Source organism: Seriola aureovittata, chromosome 4, assembly GCF_021018895.1.
Source record: "Seriola aureovittata isolate HTS-2021-v1 ecotype China chromosome 4, ASM2101889v1, whole genome shotgun sequence".
NCBI lineage: Eukaryota > Metazoa > Chordata > Actinopteri > Carangiformes > Carangidae > Seriola > Seriola aureovittata.
In genome coordinates this window covers 7265828-7284713 of record NC_079367.1, presented here as the reverse complement: position 1 = coordinate 7284713, position 18886 = coordinate 7265828, and the positions used below count along the sequence as shown (strand labels likewise).

The window sequence follows — 18886 nt, the reverse complement described above, 5'->3', positions numbered from 1 at the left end:
TGTCCTGATATGAGTGGGAGAAGAGGAATGACTTTTGTTATTGCCTTGCTGCCGCTGTCATTTTTTATGTGTGTTTTGTATATGTGTGTTCCCAAGCTGCTGTGTGCCAGATTCTGTTATGTAATGAGAAATCACATTAGAATACACTTTAGTGCCGGCCAGGCCTGGAAGCTTGGCACGCGTTCTGTTTTGTTGTCATCACCCACCTGCTCCTCCTGTCCTGTCCTTGTCCGCCCGCTCTTGCTCATCATCTCTCTACAGCCCACCACATACATGCCAAAGAAATATGCTCTGTCTTTCTGTGTGTGTGTGTGTGTGTGTGTGTGTGTGTGTGTGTGTGTGTGTGTGTGTGTGTGTTTGTGTTTGTGTTTGTGTTTGTGTGAATTTGTGCAAGAGTCATTAGTTATGAGAGAACACCAGGCTCAGCTCACCAGCACACATAGTTGTAAAGTTAAAGGTTGCTTTCTACTTTCTAATGTCTACTTTCTAACTTGTCCTCTACGATAGCTTGTTATTGTATAAAAATTAATTCTGAAACAATTTATAAACTGATCTTTTGGTTGATAACAGGCTTGGGCTGATATTTGTTAATATCAAATATTGCGATACTTCCTGCCATATGAGATATTTTCATATTAAAAAAGTTTTTTTCTTTTGTTTTACAGTTTTGGACAGTTACTCACTGTACATTGTACCTTGGCATGTGACAAATAAAACTTTGAACTGCTGTTTAGTGGCAGTTGCCTATACCAGAAACCTAATATACTGTATATATAACCCTCACAATAATATTGTATATCGCGATATTTGGGCTGGACTGCATCGAGGTATTACATTTTGGATATCACCCAAGCCTACTTGATAAATACAAATATAAAATGAGTCTCCCAACAATTTTGATAATCAATTAATCATTGATTAAAATTGGTTACAGCTCTTTCAGTTCAAGGGTTCTCTGTATTTGAATATCTTTGGGTTTTTAGCTGTTAATTTAGTTGAAAGGCTGTGCTATATAAGATTAATAATACAATATTAATATGAATATTTTGTGAATGTGAATGTATTCTACTTCTATACTTCTAACACAATTTTTCATGATTACATTTGGCTTGAAATAATTAACTTGTTCTACCAAATGCAACCAAAACATAACAAGGTATGTTTATATAATGATGAGATGTCTGTTTGGGATCTAAAAAATAATCAACAAGTTAATTTGTATTTGTTTGTCCTACCAGTGGCAGATAAACAAAAACATTTGTAACCTAAATAATTAAGTTTTTCTTTGAAATATTTGCCCCGACTGATTTTCAGGGTTGTTTCATGTTTTAAGGATTAGGTAAAGTGTTCAAAGTAGTTAGTATTGGTTAAATTTAACTTATTTACTCATGCCATCTATCCTATGTGTGATATATTGTTATAACCAAGCGATTCTTCTCAAAGATGTGATGTTATCCTCATTGATTTTTCAGCTAAAGATAGATATGATCAGCATGTGTTGTTTAGTTCATTTCATAGTCTGAATATATCATATTGGTTTTCCACCTCGGTGGGAAAAACTTGGCTGCAGATCGTTCAGATATCGTGTGGTATTTCTATATTATAAAATTCTGAGGTGTAGGCACTGTATTCAGTTTTCGTCAGTGTGTGTATCGAAGCCTATGGCGTGATCATCCAGTGTAGTATGTAGTGAACAGGTCTAAGGGGCCCAGGCTTCAGTATAATGTAAACACAAGCCTGTTAGCTTGTAGTAGTAACTTTTCTACCACTGCGTACATTTTTTTCCTGGCAGAGAAATACCTCCCAGTGGAGATGTGTGAAGATGAACAGGGCTGTTATAAAACAAGCCAGTGCATTGCCTTATGGCCACATGCTCTCTAGCTGTTATGTAAACAACATTGGGTTCTAGCATGAGACCCCTGATGGGTGAAGGCAGTGTGTGAAAACTGATTTCTCTCAGTCTTTGATGTAATGAAATGCAACCAAAGCGCCAGTTCATAGGATCGTAGGCTATATTTATTTGTATTTCTCAGAAAGATAACCATTCTTCTCAGTAAGAGGATCTCACTGTTTACTTGTTTGCATGTAAGTGTGTGTGAGAGTGATGATGAACTGGGCCTCCACGTCACCGGACACTGGCTCAACAAGCTCTGGTGACTGATTTCATCCCTCTGTGCTTCATAGACAGGAGGAATAAATATCAGTTTTCACTCACACACAAACTAGTGTGTGTGTGAGCGAACATGTCACTTTTTTTTCTCACATGGGAGAAACTTGATGGTAGCTAAAGAGGAAAGTCGGAGAGAGGGAGAGGGAGAGGGAGTGAGATTGTTTATGATGGTCTGCCAAACACAGAGACAGGTCAGAACAGACTGTTCTGCAGCTCTCTCTCTCACGCTGCTCTGCTAGCCAATCAGCAGTTGGCATTCGGCACTGCCAGGTGGACCCAGGCATCCTGCTGCTGGTAGTGTGAAGTTTAGTTTACAGCCCCAGAGACGCAGGCAGAGCAGAGGGGGGGAAGTGGCACTTGTTGTTGCTTTGGTGTTGGGCAGCTTGTTATTACAGCATTGCCAATACTGCAATTAGACATTAGTCATCCACATTGATTTTGATTTAGCATTTTGCGCTCCCAGTGGTATGCATGAATATTGTGATAATTATTACTCGTTGTTTCGTTGGAGGGTTATGTGTCCCGTGGTGGGGTGACTAAATGATACTTCAACTTCTTGAGGTAATCATTGTTATTCTGGTAATTTAATGATGTCATTGAAGTGATATGGAAATACACTCTTCCATTTTATATCAATCAGGGTAAGTTAAATAACAGAAACACCTGGCTTTATAATGCACCACAGACTCCATCCTCCAAAATGATCACACAGTTAGACTCTTTAAAACAATAAAAACTTTATAAAAACATTATAACCTTCATGTAGGAGGATTTAACCTAATGCCTAACTGCATTAGATTTAGCCAGATGTACCTAATAAATTAGCAACTGAGTGTCTGTCAACCATCAGGCATTTTGCCAGACTATCCCTTTAATATCTCTGCGTGATGTTTGCACCACTGTTACATAATAGATTGAGACATTATTAGCTAGTTGTTTGTAAATTTTTTTACTATATACACAGCAGATATTGTGGTTTAAGATTACATGCACCATGATTGATGATTTTGTCCCTATCCGTCCACTTCTAATGTCAATGTCTAATGCAAAAATATCAAGAGCTTTTTTACATCTATATACAGCAAGTATATAGATGTAAAAAATACTGTAATTTATTTTTTTCACTAAACTATTATGAAGAGTAGCTAAATGTAAAAGCAGATTTTCAGATGCCTCCTGTGCGCTCATTAGTAGTTTGCCATCAGCTTCCCTCTGGGATTTCATTAGGCTGTATCATCTGTACTATAAGCTTGTTATTTTCTCACATCATCTCTACAAGGTTTAGATTACTAAGCTGCAGCAACAGGTGTGTGCAGTGCTGCAGGTTGTTGGAGGTATTCTGTCTTTGAAAGGTCAGGTCTAATGTTCACTTCAGCTCAAACAGGAAGAAGACGTGTTCTTGTCTCGTGGCCGAAGCAGCCATCTCATCTCAAAATTCACTGTACATTTAATTTCACCAGCCGGTGTAGTTTTTTAGAAAAGGATTCAGCCTCGATCGGTGTTGCCTTTAACCATCAGTTCATTATTCCCACAGTTATTTCCTCTGAATGTCGTCTTGAACACCTTTCAGTTAGTTGCGCTTGTCCTTCTTGTCGCCGTTGATCGATATCAGCTGATGTGCGACAGTAAATGAAAGCATGTCTGGCATTTGTTACACCGGATTCCTTAGATTATGCTTGACATAAACACAGAGTGCGTGTTAGACAGTTTAATCTCCTCGCTGTGGACCAAAGTTCATCGAGTGGTGAGATGAAGATTTGTCCAAGGAGAGAAATTGCAGAATTTAAATCTTTGTTTCTCTTATTCTAGTTTTTTGTTATCCTCTGTTTTTCCTCTTAAGTCGACCCAGAAAGCAGAGTCAGAGTCAGGGATTATTTCTTCTCACCTTGCGTTGACCCATTTCCTCTGCTCTAGCAGCAGCACCCCTCCATCCCTCAGGCCAGGAGTCCTACATCTTTGAATTAACTGAACACAGTGGACGGACAGATTTTACTTCCACCAAGCTGGGCACAAGCCAAAGAGACATTTCCTCTGTGTCTAATTCCCGGCTTTAAGGGAAGCAGTTCAACCTCTCCGCTGGAATGCTTTTTAACATGGCCTCTCTGTGCGCAATGCTTTTTAGCCTCGAAGGAGTAGAGTTTCAAAAGTAGCTCACTAGCTGCCTGAGCTTCCTCTGACATTTATGAATGGAGCATTTATACAAAGTGATCCCCCTGGGCTGCCTCTTTTGTGTACAGTATGTATCCGTCTGCTCACATGGGACAAGTGGAAACAGTGAATGTATGTTCCCTCATGTGACTGTTGGTTTCTCCTCTCTGTATTTCTCCCGTCCTTTCATCTCTTCCTCTAAAAAAGTCCTTTTCTTGCATCTAGTGATTTTCTGATGATGATTTATGACTGTGTTATGTAAAGTAGTGAGGTAGTTAATTATTACACCATGTTATACGGTTAAATTATGAAATGAGTCCTTTTAATCAACCAGTGCCTCCCTGCTCTGTTCTGCCTTTGGTTACCTTGAGTCAATATGTCCGGGCTAACAGAATCACCATGGTTACAACAGTCAAACAAAAATCTTACAAGTTCGATGTTTGGATTAGAGGTTGCAGTTTCATCCCTCACTGATACATGTGAGGTATCCAGTGGTGCAGAAGTGATCCTGTAGGTATTTGGTTTGGTAATGTAGACAGTGGGAAAGTGGTCGGGTTCTGACAGGTGAGAAAAAAGGTGGGAATGTGTCCCAGGAGCATGTGATACTGCAGTCATGGGGTCTAAGTTCTCAGCTACACGGAAAAGCTTAAGAGTATTGGTGGTGGTGTGTGAATGGTCATGCTTAGTTAAAATAACATTATGGTGGTACTTAACACTGAGGTGATTTGATTGTCGCAGCTTTTGCTGTCAAAAGTTCAAGTTCAGTTAGTTTTTTTTTCAGTGTTACAGAATCAGTTTATGGAAGAACTTTTGAAACTTTTAGTGTTTTGTTTAAAGCTCCTGAAAACTTTAACATTAAATATTCATGTCTGAATACGCAAGAATTAAAATAAATTTTTGGAGAATAAAAACTGAGGAGCTTTGTGGGTGTTTTTTGATCAGATGAGACTAAAATAGTTTCACAAACTCAAAACCTCCTTTTACCTTTTGTCTTAATGAATTCAGTATGTCTGTTGCTTCAGCACTAATTCCATTGATATATCAAGAGTAATGTCAGGCGTTTCCCTTAAACATGTTAAGCTACCATCAATGAAACTTTTTTTCCCCTTAAAATCAGCACATGATTGCAAAACAAATTCTTAACTGAACATCTAGCAGCTTTATTTTAATGTTAAACTTCTTACTTGCACGCTGTGTGCTGGTTTAAACTGCTCACGTGGACGAGTCCCAGCACAATTTCCATAACAGAGCACGCTGTTGTTACAGTCATGCTACAGGCTGGGATCATAGCTTGAGCCAGAGATTCATGGATCATCACACACACATATACATTACAGGATCCTGTTTGACACACTACTTTAAAAACTAAGACTTGGATTTTACAAAGTGTCTGTCAACTGAATAGAAGAGGTATGGTTAAATGACAGAGAAATTGGTGCATTTATACACAGTAGATTGCTATTTTGGGAGATGAAACCATGTTGTTATTTCTCACAGATTTGTGTCATAAAACTGACCGGAGAAATTCCTCTGCTGTTGTGTGGAGGATTTTCCTCAACAGCTGCAATAAAAGCTGCTTCACCCTGCCATAAGGAGCTGCTAACTCACCAAAAATAATGTCATTAGTGGCTTTCAGTGGAGAGCTGTAGTGTCCCTTAAAGAACAGTCTTTTAAAGAAGAGTAAAATATTGAAACACTGAATAAAGCTTTTTGTTTATGTTGGATGAAATGGGAGAATATCAGAACAAAATATCGTCTGTTTTCAGCTTCGGTCTGAAAGTCACATCTGCTCCAAGTCATTCGCAGCCAGCTCCTCTCACTCAACCCTGTCACACACACACTGAGTCACACATACACACACACATTCTCTCCACGCCGAGCCCCGTCACCGTGATGTCACCATGTCCTCTGCCTTTCCATTCCGCAAAAATATAAGAATAGCGTTGCTACGGAGACAGAGCCGGGATGTTGTTCCACCGTGGTGACGTCTGCCGGGCCGGCCGAAGGATCGGCCAATTGCGAGTGGACAAGCAGGCGTTATTAAAAGCAAAGCTGCTATTTTTGGGAGCAGCTGTGGCATTACTCAGCAGAGTGCAGCAAAGTCACACATATACATTCCAGCAGTTGGGGCAAAGACTGTGTGTGTGTGTGTGTGTGTGTGTGTGTGTGTGTGTGTGTGTGTGTGTGTGTGTGTGTGTGTGTGTGTGTGTGTGTTTGTGTGTTATGAAAGAAAATTCGAGGTGACCAGAGAGGATTTCTGCTGCATCCTGTCATAACAGAGTCGTCGCTGAGATAGTGAAGCTGTAAAGTGTCTGCATGTTTACGTAACGTGGCCATGGCTAATAAAGCGTTTCCTGCACTGCAGGGGAATTTACAGAACAGAGGATTTAGATAAGCTATAGATAATTAAACTGTAGATTTTTTTTTTTTTTGCTGTACTGACTCTGTCTTTCTGGTGAATTAGAGACAGATGGCAGAGGTTATTTATATAATAGTAAAAAGCCCTTCCTGTATCAGTGCTCATAACTAGATAAGCTGCAGGCTCACGTTACTGATGAACAGACGAACATGCTTCCCATCATGCAAACCTCCAGAAGGCCAGCAGCAGAGCTCAGGACAGGACTGCTCACTTTGAATTGTGCTGTCAAGTCCACTGTTCTGTCTCTAAACCTGCAGTGCAACTGAAGCGTCAGCTAAACGTTTAAAGCTGCACAATTAAAATACACCTTTTGGCGCCTCGTCAGGTGCTTACTTTGGTTTTCAGGAGGCAAATTTAGTGTTTTCCTAGAAACCAGCACCAAACGAAAGTTAGCAATCAGCTGGTGAACATAGTGAAGCATTTAGCAGGGGAAGAGACTCAGGACCTGCTAGGGCCTAAAACACATCACAAAAGAAACATTAATGCAGCTTTAAGTGAAATAACATGGCCATTTATTTGCTGTTTGTAAGTGGCCGAGTGTGAAATGTGGCTGCTCTCTGTTCTATATCACTGTAATTGGATTACTTTGAGTTTTGGACTTTTTGTCGTTCAGACAAGCAATCTGAAAAAATCTGGTTGTGCTCTGGAAAATTGTGACAGCATTTTCCCTTTTTTTGATACGTCATAGCTCTTTAGGTTGATCAGCAAATAACAACTGACACATTAATCAGTAATGAAAAGCTCATTTTTTATCAGTGTAGAACTGTGTTAGTGCAACTCCAGCTTCTTGGAACACATTCTGCTTCGGTTGAACCGATGTGAAGGGTTAGGAGGACACAGAGGACAACTCCCTCGGGTCAGTGAGGTCATCAGATGTACAGGCTGTGGTCACTCGTGTATACAAAAGAATCTACACTGTGTTTTTGAACTGTGGTGCTTGTCAGGTCACATCCAGGGTGTGGGGATTACAGAGCTCAGTACGTATGAGCTGCCTCTGTAATCATGTACTGTAGATGATATTTGCATTGTCTGACTTTGTTTTTGATTGTGCTCAGAAAGGCTAGAACTGGAATATGAAGACTTTGGGTCACTGTGCGGTCACATACCTGTGGATTCTCTGTTTGAATGTCTTATTATAAATGGTTTCATGTCCCTTTTCTTTAAAGACTCTTTCTGAAAACCATCGTCCTCACCATTGAACAGTTAAATGATCGTAGCTTTCGTGCGGTCTCACCCTGGAGTCTTTTTCATGGTGGTCCTGATACCTCGTACACTCTGTGAATGTGCTCTAGCTTCGCCACAGGTGAGGGCAACAGGAAGCATGTGGGTAAGATAGATTTCCTCTGCCAGTGAGATCAGGTAACTGGTGTTAAGCTGCTGGCCCTGCAGAGTTGCTCTCTTCCTAGAAAACACAAGCTCGAGTTACCAGGCTGTTAGTTTCTCTGCCACTAGTTACCACGTTTTATTTTATTTTCTTGGTTTCCTCTTTAAAGTAAATGTATTATTTCACAGTTACTGTTCCTCATGTGCTTTACAGAGGATCAGACGGTGAGAATGTTGATTATTATTGCACCATTAGCAAAAATATTAAAAAGATGACACTTCCTTTGACAGGGGTTGATTGTGGTTCAGTGGTTCTAGTTGATGGAATGATGTGAAAAGTAAATTTGGCATAGCTTGTGTTTTCTTAAGCGTAATTGTCTCTGCTGCCTCTGCTTCTTATTTGAGGGCACAAGTGCATTCCTTATCCACCCACGTCTCCTTTGTTTCTTCTTCCTGTAGCTACGCAATTATATAACCACTCAACTTATGTAATGGAAGTTAACCGCGGCAAGTGATGACATAAGTTCTGCAAAGCATTTTCTGCCATTTTAAGATTTGGAAAAGCGTGATAATATTCTTTTGCCATCTGTTGTGTTTCGCCGAGCTAAAATGTTGTACGTTTCTCGCACACAGAGAGAATTTGCAACAGTAAGAGCGACAGTGTAGATAATCCTGAAGGTACCGTGATTCCATGTTATCTGCTGCTGTTGTTGATCAGATCTCTGCCATCTGGGAGTGATTACCAAGAGAGGAACTGACTGCGAGATAACAAAAACAAGTTCCTCTCTAAAGATGCTGCTCACCAGGAAAAAACCTCCTGTCTGTCTGTCATTCCTCGACAGAAACACAACACACACACATTCAGTGTCCTGGGGTAAAAATCATTAAGGCACACACCCTGAAACACATAGAAAACAGCTGGTGGCGATGTACAAGACAGTCCTGGGTAATTCAGTGGAAAATGAACACAAGGAAAAACACAGTGATGAGTTAGTCTGTGTTAGCTGACGAGGTGTAACAACTTTCATCCGCTCATGGTGTCACTATGTGAGAGTTTACTGTATCTATATGAAGGAAAACCTGTTTTCTCAAATATTTTAAAGAGTCTTTTTAATGAAGTCTTCCCCTCTGGTGATCATCAATACATCACGTTACTTATGTGCTTCAAATATTTTGATTTAAAGGGGTAACAAAACTACAAATACCGTCACAGCTGAATAGAATTAGTTCCCATTAGGGTTGAACAATTAATCGAAATATTAACGAAATCAAAAATCGCAGGAGCTGCAATTTTTTGATAAAGGTAAAATGTGTCACAACAGACCATAAATGAAACGTTTATGCTGCTACAGAGACGCCCCCAGCCTGCAAATCATATTCTCCAGATGTGAGGGAACATGTTCTTTTGCTTTCAGTCAAGGTGAAATGTAAAAAATTACATGAACTCATATTGCAATCCCAATATCCATCAAAATAATCACAATATAATATATAATATATAATTAATTATATATATTAACTACAACAGAATAAGCAAAGGGAAAGAGAAAAAGAAAGCTTCAAAATCATCATCATTTTAATTCTATTTGGATACAGTCTGAGTTCAGTTAAAATCTACTGTAGTCATCCCTTACTGATGAACTCAAGCAAACATTCAAGTTATAATAACATTCATACACATGGAATGTGAAATGGCCATTGAATTTATATTTATCTTTCACGTCTTATTGGTCAGAGAATAAAAACCAAGCTCTGAATATTATATTATATATATATTCACTCCAAATGATGGTTGGGAGACTGTGGTACGACAAGATCTCTTTATTCCAGGGTGAATTTAAATAAATGAATTTAGGTGTCATGTGAGAAAATCATAAGTTGGATTAGTTTCATCTAAATGTTGTGTCCTTTGTCTTTCAGAATTCAAAGAGTGCCCAAGGCCTGGTGGGACTAAAGAACCTAGGAAACACTGTAAGTAACAGCAGCAACACATTACACAGAATCACAAGTGTGTTAGAGCGACAGCAGTTTGTTGGTACCTGGCGGAGTCTCTGCCAGGCTCCAGGCTGTCAGTGTGTGTGTAGTGTAATCTAATCATAGAGCTCTGAACTGTGGACTGGCGAGGACTCGTTCTCTCTCTCTGACTGGTTTGATCTTACCAAACTGCACGTGTCTCGTGAGGACACGTGATGGGAGCAGTGTATACACAGACACTGCAGTGTCTTTGACAACACATGTGTATGTGTGTGTGCAATATTTCTTCAAACCCAGTACTTATACACGGGTAATCGTGAATATGTGAGACTGACTGTTGTATAATCTGTAGGCTGATTGTTGTCAGGAGTATTTTTAAGTTTTAAAGCTGATACATGACTGCAGATCTGTAGGAAACGTAGTCTGAGAAAAAGTCTGGATGTATGTGGGAATCTCCACACCTGAATACTGTACTGAAACAGACCAATAGCAGTTTAGGGAATCGCACTTATTCACTTCCTGTCAAGAGTTAAATAAGATTGATACCACTCTTATGTCTGTATATTTAGTATGAGGTCTGAGCCAGAAGCCAATTAGCTTAGCTTAGCATAAAGACTGGAATAAGAGGAAACATCTCGTTTGTTTAGAACAAGTGTAAAAATGAAAATATTGTGGGTTTATGTGCACGAGCTTATGTGCAAGACTATTTCTTAGACTGTCACACTGGTTTCCCAGGAGACTTGTCATCACTGTGAGGTTGCCAGGCAACCAGCTGAGTCACCCTCCCTCAATAAACTTGCTTAACTTGTCATTTTTACTCTTCCATTTTTGCCCAGAGTAAAGAAACAACATCAAAGTGTTCATTAGTGAGCCAGGCTAGCTGTTTCCCCCTGCTTCCACTCGTTATGCTAAGCTAAGCTAACCTGCTCCATGTACTGTAGCTACATATTTAGTGTACAGACATGAGTGTGGTGTCAATCTCTTCTAACTCTTGGCAAGAAAGCAAATATAAGTGTGTCTTTTGATGTTGAACTATTCCTTTAATTTGCTAGATTCAGCTACAGTGAGCCTGTGCTAATCATTGTATATTTTCAAGTAGACTGTAAGAATATAACAATGTAAGTAATGCACAGAAACAGACAGATATTTCACTATGTATGTTGCAAACACATATGAAGGACAGATAAAATATAACCCTACAAAAACAGCAGTTATTCTGAGTGTAAATGAGAGTCATTGATGAATGAGGAAGGATTGAACTGGATGTTATTTCATCTGTACGGGAGTTAAAGTGTTTGTGATGTTGTTGTTTTTTCCTTGCAGTGTTTCATGAACAGTATCCTGCAGTGTCTCAGCAACACACACAGCCTGCGAGACTACTGTCTGCACAACTCGCACCGCAGAGACCTTAACAACAACAGCCGCACCAACACAGCCCTCATGGAAGGTGAGAGACGTGTCACTCAGGCCCCCTAGAGTCCAGACTAAAAACTCCTCACAGCTGCTCACGACCAACACGCTCATTCCCTCTCCATCTCCCGATTCAACTTACATCTCTCATAACACGTGTCAGCAAAATAGACAAAGTAGTTCTTATTATGTAGTTCTGAAAGTGACTATGTTTTTTTTCAAGGTCTTTTTAAGTGTTTGGTTCTGTATGAGAATCTGACATGAGATAGGAAAGTGAGGATGCACCTTCAGTTCACCGACAAACCTGAACGCTTAGTTACAGTTGGAGAATTAGCCAAGTGCGTTTTATATCTCAGCGTGTGAGTAACCTGAGTGTTTGTGTTGATAGAATTTGCCAAGCTGATACAGACCATGTGGACGTCGTCCAGCAGTGAAGCAGTCAGCCCGTCTGAATTCAAAACTCAGATCCAGAGATATGCTCCCAGATTTGTGGGATACAAGTAAGTTTTATTACTTTCTTCACTACGTTTTGCTGCCAGACCTTTTTCTGAATTTAGTTTTTGCCTGAGAAGTGACTGCAAGATCACATTAAGTCAGAATACAGTTGTAGTGGCTGATATTTTCAGTTCTGACTGGCTGTGTGTGTGTGTGTGTGTGTGTGTGTGTGTGTGTGTGTGTGTGTGTGTGTGTGTGTGTGTCCTGCAGCCAACAGGACGCTCAGGAGTTCCTGCGTTTCCTCCTGGACGGGCTGCACAATGAGGTCAACAGGGTCACCGTCAGGCCGAGAGGCACTGTGGAGGACTTTGACCACTTGCCGTAAGTAATCTCCCTCACAAACTCTGTCTGATGAACAGCGGCCAGGATGAGGAGACCTAAACAGGGAAATTTGTTTGTGCCACACCAGGAATATTGTTGTTTTAATTATGAAATATGTTGCAATGGTATAGAGAATGTAAACAGAGCCACATCGTTAGGATTCTTCATCATTAAGCTTTAATTTAAGTCTGTGTGCGACAGTTTCACCTCCTTTGTTGAGCTGTTGTGTCGCTGGGCCCAGATCAGCTTGATGCTCCAATTCTTCTTGGATATAATTGACAGTTATCTAACAGCAGCTTGTTTAAGGGTCAGAGTTAATCTCTGCACATTTCAGCATTGCCCTCAAAACAGGTTCATTCTGCCTGAATATCCAAAACAATGGAGAAAAAAAATGTTTTTCCAGGTTGAAAATCTGTTTCAGGTTTGACACTGTTTTTGGAAAGTGTCTTTATAAGCCACTACTCTCACATTCTGTCTCCTACATGTTTAGAATAAAGTAGGTCAGGCCCATAATCCATCACACTGTCAGTCCATTCACTGTGTCAGGACAACTGAGTGTTTTCATCAGTGTTTATTCCTCCGTCTTCCTCTCAGTCACTCTGTATTTAATAATTAAAACTAAACAGTTTCATCTCTGCTCCATGTTCAGGGATGAAGAGAAAGGGAAGAAGATGTGGAGTAAATACCTGGAGAGAGAAGACAGTAAGGTCGTGGGTGAGTAGGAAGCACTTCTTTCTCTCCCTGCTCTGACACAGACACCCAGACCAGACTCTTGTAAAAAAACATTTCTAATGTATTTAAAGATCATTTTGTTTTAAAACATTTAAAAACATTATTTATATTTTTGTATATAATTACATTTTTTTAACAAAAAGCTCCACCGATCTAGAAAATAAATAACATTCAAATAAAAAAACACAAGAAAAACAGAACTCCATCCAACAGATAGATTTTCTTGATATATTTCACAGCCTGTGAGTCGATGCAGAGATCTGTGGTTTTTATCTGACCTCATGTCTCCTCCTCCTGCAGACCTGTTTGTGGGACAGCTGAAGAGTTCTCTGACCTGCAGCCACTGTGGCTTCTGCTCCACTGTCTTCGACCCCTTCTGGGATCTCTCCCTACCTATCGCCAAGGTTAGGAAACACACACACACACACACACACACACACACACACACACATACACATAGACGACAGAGACTTAACATGTTTGAGAAGGCTAACAGACACAAATATCAACACAGTCAGTGGTACAGATGTGACTTTCTGTTTGTTTCTCATGATGATCTGAACTTTTTCTGTTAGTTCACATCACAGCTCATAACACGAGCTTCTCGGTTTCCTCCTTGTCTCTGTTTGTGCTTTGCTTTGTGTGTGTGTGTGTGTGTGTGTGTGTGTGTGTGTGTGTGTGTGTGTGTGTGTGTGTGTTGTGTGGTTCCCTTGTGTGCGTGCTAATGTCATTGCATCTATGTTTGTGTCCAGAAGGGCCACGGTGAGGTGAGCTTGATGGACTGTGTGCGACTCTTCACCAAAGAGGACGTCCTGGATGGGGACGAGAAGCCGGTAGGTATCAGTGCGAGATCCAGCTGGGGGGTTGCTGGATTGAAACCAGCTCCTTGTAAACAGTGACTGAACCGTCTCCCATGTTTCCTCTCCACAGACCTGCTACAGGTGTAAAGCCCGGAGGAGATGCACAAAGAAGTTCACAATACAGAAGTTTCCCAAGATCTTAGTGCTGCGTATCCTTTCCTCTGGACATCGGTGTCTGATACTGACGTGTTCATTCATGCATCTGCAGTGAGCCTGAAGCAGCGAGAGCATGTTAGTGTCTGGTGCGTGGATTTTGGATTATGGATTATTATACAGATACTGTAGTTTAAGAATTACTATGAGACTTGCCAGAGCATTAATAGTGTGTATTATTTCCTATTGGTATAAATGAACAGTGAGAGGGAAAACTATTTTTGTGTGGTTTACAAACAGTTTGTAGAAACATCAGCTCATTAACGTCCATGTAGAATAAAAATGACTGTATGTTGGCGTCTTGGACCTGCTGCTTTCACAATGTTAAAACAATTATTAAAAGAGAAACACTCAGTCCAGTATAATCAGCTGTAATGAGCACTGACATCCACGAAATGACCAAATGTTTATCTGAGCTTCCAATTGGCTCTAATTTCTTTGTCAAATCAGCTGTTGACTCATATCTGATTTTGAAGCTTCGGTGACCTGTGGGGATATTTTGAGACCTCCACCCAGTGAGAAACCTTGTATGTAGCTGTACAAAATGTTGATTTAATGTATTGAAAGCTGCATGGTGTACAGTGTCGTTGGTCCTTGACTCCGCCTCCTGTCCAGACCTGAAACGCTTCTCTGAGGCACGAAGAACCAGCAAACTGTCCACCTTTGTCAACTTCCCCATGAAGGATCTCGACCTGCGGGAGTTTGCCTCCGAAAACAGCAGTAAGTAGATTGTAGACTCTAAATGTGTCATACTTCAGAGACTCATTTTGGTATAAAGCACTAGTAACTGTGGGGTGAAATGTTGTTTTTGTTTGTGCTCTGTTGCAGTAAATGCAGTGTACAACCTGTACGCAGTGTCCAACCACTCAGGCACCACGATGGGCGGTCACTACACAGCTTACTGTCGCAACCCCAACTCGGGAGAATGGTACACCTTCAATGACTCCAGGTACGTTTGAACAGTCCAATCAAGACATCAGAGTTTGTTAATGTGGTTTTCATCATGATGAAAAGATGCACGACTATTTTTGAAAAGTGACACTTGATTCATGCTGATTGAATTTGAATTTCATCTCCACTTTCTTGCCTTCAGCACATTCATAAACACAAGCAGAGTTTTTCATTAGAATTGTTAACAAAAAAAAACTTGTTTTCATGTTACATATATTATGTACAGCACTCCTCTCCCACAATGCATCTCCAACAGATAGATATAGAAAAAACAAACAAAAAATGAATATATACAAGTGTGATTGGCAGTCACTCTCTGAAGTCACAGTTTCTGTGTGTTCAGTTTTTGTTTGCTACTTGCTAAAACAGTGATGATTAGTATATAGCACATATACAGAATTAATATGTCTGGATTTCAGAATACACTTGTGTTGTACCAGTGTCATCCAAACTGATTTTATTGTGAAAATAACAACTATACATCACGCAGTGACTCCCATCAGGGGAAGAAGTAGTCCATGGTTTTTATATGCAGTTTGGATTTTCCCTCTATAGACGCCTGAAGACCTGTCTCAGGGTTAAATTATGACCTGACTCTGTCTTCACTGTAACTCTCTGACCTGTCTCCCCTCTCTTCCTCTCTCCAGAGTAACGCCAATGTCCTCCAGCCAAGTGCGCAGCAGTGACGCCTACGTCTTGTTCTACGAGCTGGCTTCCTCCTCGCGGATGTGAAGCCTCCTGGAGGACGACGACGGGCCGCAGCACCACTCTGACTGATGGATGGACGGATGGATGGAAAATGAGAGTGATGGTGGAGCCAGGCCTGTTGTGGACTTGTATTTGGACATATATCACACACACACACACACACTCACACACTCACGTATGAAGGTACACACCTCTACCAGCCTGGAGGCTGCGTCTCTCCGCAGAGAGAGCTAGAGAGGGGAACACTCTGGAAACCACAGGAACCTGATCAACCAGCCCTGCTTTCTTTCTCTCTCTGTCTTTACTCTTGTGTCTTGCTCATTCTGGGTGGAGGTGTGTGTTTACTGTGTGTGTGTGAGTGTGTGTGAGTGTGTGTGTGTGTGTGTGTGTGTGTGTGTGTGAGTGTGTAAGTGTGCGAGGCTGACACGGCAATAATCCCGTCTGACCGACCAGCCGGTGAATCGGTCTCCATCTCAGAAGTCCCTCTCTATGCACTGCAAACTGAACTCTCCTGACTGCGCCTTCGCTTCTTTCTCTTCACGTCTTGATCTTCTCGTTTGCCTCAAACCATTAAAACTGACTTGTTGCATTTTTTTGACTTTTTTTCTGCTTTGAATTTATGTTGTTTTTATGTTGTTGTTTTTTTTGTTTTGTTTTTTTGTGGGGGGTGGGTGGGTGGGCGGTTATTACCCCAGCACCATGAGAATCATGATCATCACCACCACTTTGGACTATGAATAAACTGAGAGTGTGACTGTAACAGAACTGGTCCCGGTTATGAAGAGCTGACAGCGGCCTGCTTGGTTTTCATGGCTCTCCCTTCCACTGCAACACTCCCATGTCTCTGTTAGCGTCCTCTTCACCTCTTCTCTCTCTCTCTTAGTGGCTGGGGAGGCCAGTGGCACTGTGAGCGTTACATGTTTCAGAGGACAAACCCTCTAACTTGTGTTTTATTTAATTTTGTTTCTCCCACGTGTGGCTGCTACTGATGTTTTAAAAGTGCTGTGAATGGATGAATGGACAGTCCAGCGCGGATCTGCTAAGGATTAACTAAATAGACGATAATAACGGTAACAATCCTCATCGTCAGTATGAGGTCTTTTCTTCCTCTCTTGTTTCATGCCATTGAACAACACGGAAAGAATGTTTTAAAGAAGAAAAAAAACAAACACTATATCTGTATATTTTTATATTCTGATGCAATATAGAGAATGTACTATTCAATGGTGCTGAAAATGACCCATAACTGTTTTCAGTTGGTTTATTTACCAGGTTTCAAGAGAGAAAAAAAAGTTATTATTTATGCTTACAGGTGATAATGTGATGAGTCACACTTTTTAACAGTGGCAGTCAAACACATGAGTATATAAATATATATATATCTATATATATATATATATGAATAAAAGTCAACAAAACAGTGGTTTTACTTTGAGTCTTTGTCTTTTTTTGGTTTAACTTTTATCAGCACATGAAGATTTGACTCAGACATGGTCACTTACAGATTGTGGAGCTTCAAGGGGGAAACTACAGTGGCGACTAGTGGACAGGTGAGGAACAGCACATGTGCAATGACAGGAAACTCATCATGATGACAGTTTAACAGTAAAAACAATACATGAGTGTGGTGTGAACAGATCCAGATGATTGGTGTAGTATCCAATCACAAAGAGGAATTTCTTATATGAAATAACCAGAGCCTGAAGTTGATTAAGTGCCGTCCGTCTGTTAAAAGTGTCGTTATGGAACTGAAGTAAACTCACACTTGAGTGATATAATTCATCTTAAGTGCTGACAGCTCAAACGACTCTCTTATCAGTTTAACACCGCAGAGACAGGTACCGTTTTGTTTTCATGAATCCCCTCTCAGTAATCACTACGGAAGTGCGGCGGCCTGGCCTACTTCCTGCCGCTCCATTATCCGTACGTGGCCTATTTCTGTGGTCCGAGCTCTGCGGGCCCCAGAGCGCGAGCTGATGCCAGCAGCCAGGAATAGTCCTATAGGCTGAGGCTCTGCACGCGCCCTCATCTCAACGGAGGGATCCATCCATCCTGTCAGACATCTTCCTAAAGATAATACACGTGGAACCTGATCCGTCATCCACGCAGTGATACATCATCTCGACGCGGATTAGTTGATGTTCATATCATCACACTGATATGATGACAACTGGAGACTGTTTAATCCTGAAATGTGGAACAATGAGCTCATTGCTTCTTATTCTTATTGTGCTGTTCACTGTGAACTGATCCCTATGAATCTCGAAATTGTGAGATACAAAAGTCATAATTATGAAATACAAAAGTCATAATTATAAGATAAAAAGTCAAAATTATGGGATACTTTAGCACAACAGTTGCAGCAGCTCTTTGATTATTTTTCTATTCAATTTGACACTGAGATGGATTGTAAGTTCATAGAGGACTACTTTAAATGTGGCTTTACAACTAATGAAATACTTAATTTGCTTGCAAATTCACATGGGATGGTACTGAGCACCCTTGAAAGGATTTTGAGAGAGAAGAGGCTCTGGCGTAGAAAAATATGACTTTTTATCTCATAAATTTGATTTACCGTGGGGATATTTCTTTTCTTTCACTGGCGGAAACAGTCTTCCATAGATCCCACTGATCCCAACATGCAAGTGTTAGATATTAAAATAAGTCAGACCTTAGCTGGGCAGTCATTTAGTCTGATGTGAGTTACAACTTTAACTGTGGGTGAGGTGTCTGTCTCTCTATCGTCAAATAAGACCAAACAAAATCTGAATATTTTAAAGTGTGTCTATGTAACTTGTGCTCGACAGCTGCCACTGTGGCCACAAGTGGTAATTACAGGGTGAGTGTAGTACAACACCAGCAGTAGTCACAAAGTCAGCAGCAAAGTCACACAGCAATGTCTAGTATATTATAATATTTCCAATGAAGTTTACTGGGAAAATTATGTAAGTTGTAACTTATTATAGGAAAAACAGGAATTTCCTTGACAGAAAAGCTAATTTTAAGTAAAGTAAATCTTCATGTCTGTTGTTATGAACCAAAACAGCAAAAGCAAATTCCTTGTATGTAAAAACTTACTCGGCAATAAAAGTCATACTGATTCTGATTCATTTATTATTTATGTATCATATCTGATCTTCATATCTGTTAAATTATGTGATTGTCGGTACATACATTTTTTCAGATGAACTACTGTTCTCTGACTCAATTAACCAACTGAAC

At 40.4% G+C, this 18886-nt stretch overlaps 1 protein-coding gene across 6 annotated transcripts in view; it reads left to right on the top strand.

Annotated features, from left to right (window-relative positions):
- Window positions 1–17087, top strand: part of usp2a (ubiquitin specific peptidase 2a) — a 42062-nt gene extending 24975 nt beyond the window's left edge. For 4 of the 6 annotated variants that reach the window (XM_056374492.1, XM_056374490.1, XM_056374491.1 and 1 more), the window contains 11 exons: window positions 9981–10031; window positions 11358–11481; window positions 11833–11944; window positions 12150–12260; window positions 12910–12974; window positions 13293–13396; window positions 13745–13825; window positions 13923–14001; window positions 14621–14725; window positions 14834–14954; window positions 15604–17087. In XM_056374492.1, the coding sequence (XP_056230467.1) occupies window positions 9981–10031; window positions 11358–11481; window positions 11833–11944; window positions 12150–12260; window positions 12910–12974; window positions 13293–13396; window positions 13745–13825; window positions 13923–14001; window positions 14621–14725; window positions 14834–14954; window positions 15604–15688 (1038 nt within the window). In that variant the 3' untranslated portion in view covers window positions 15689–17087. The remainder of the gene's footprint in view (window positions 1–9980; window positions 10032–11357; window positions 11482–11832; window positions 11945–12149; window positions 12261–12909; window positions 12975–13292; window positions 13397–13744; window positions 13826–13922; window positions 14002–14620; window positions 14726–14833; window positions 14955–15603) is intronic. The other 2 variants (XM_056374493.1, XM_056374495.1) reach the window with 1 other exon arrangement.
- Window positions 17088–18886: the final 1799 nt, after the last annotated feature.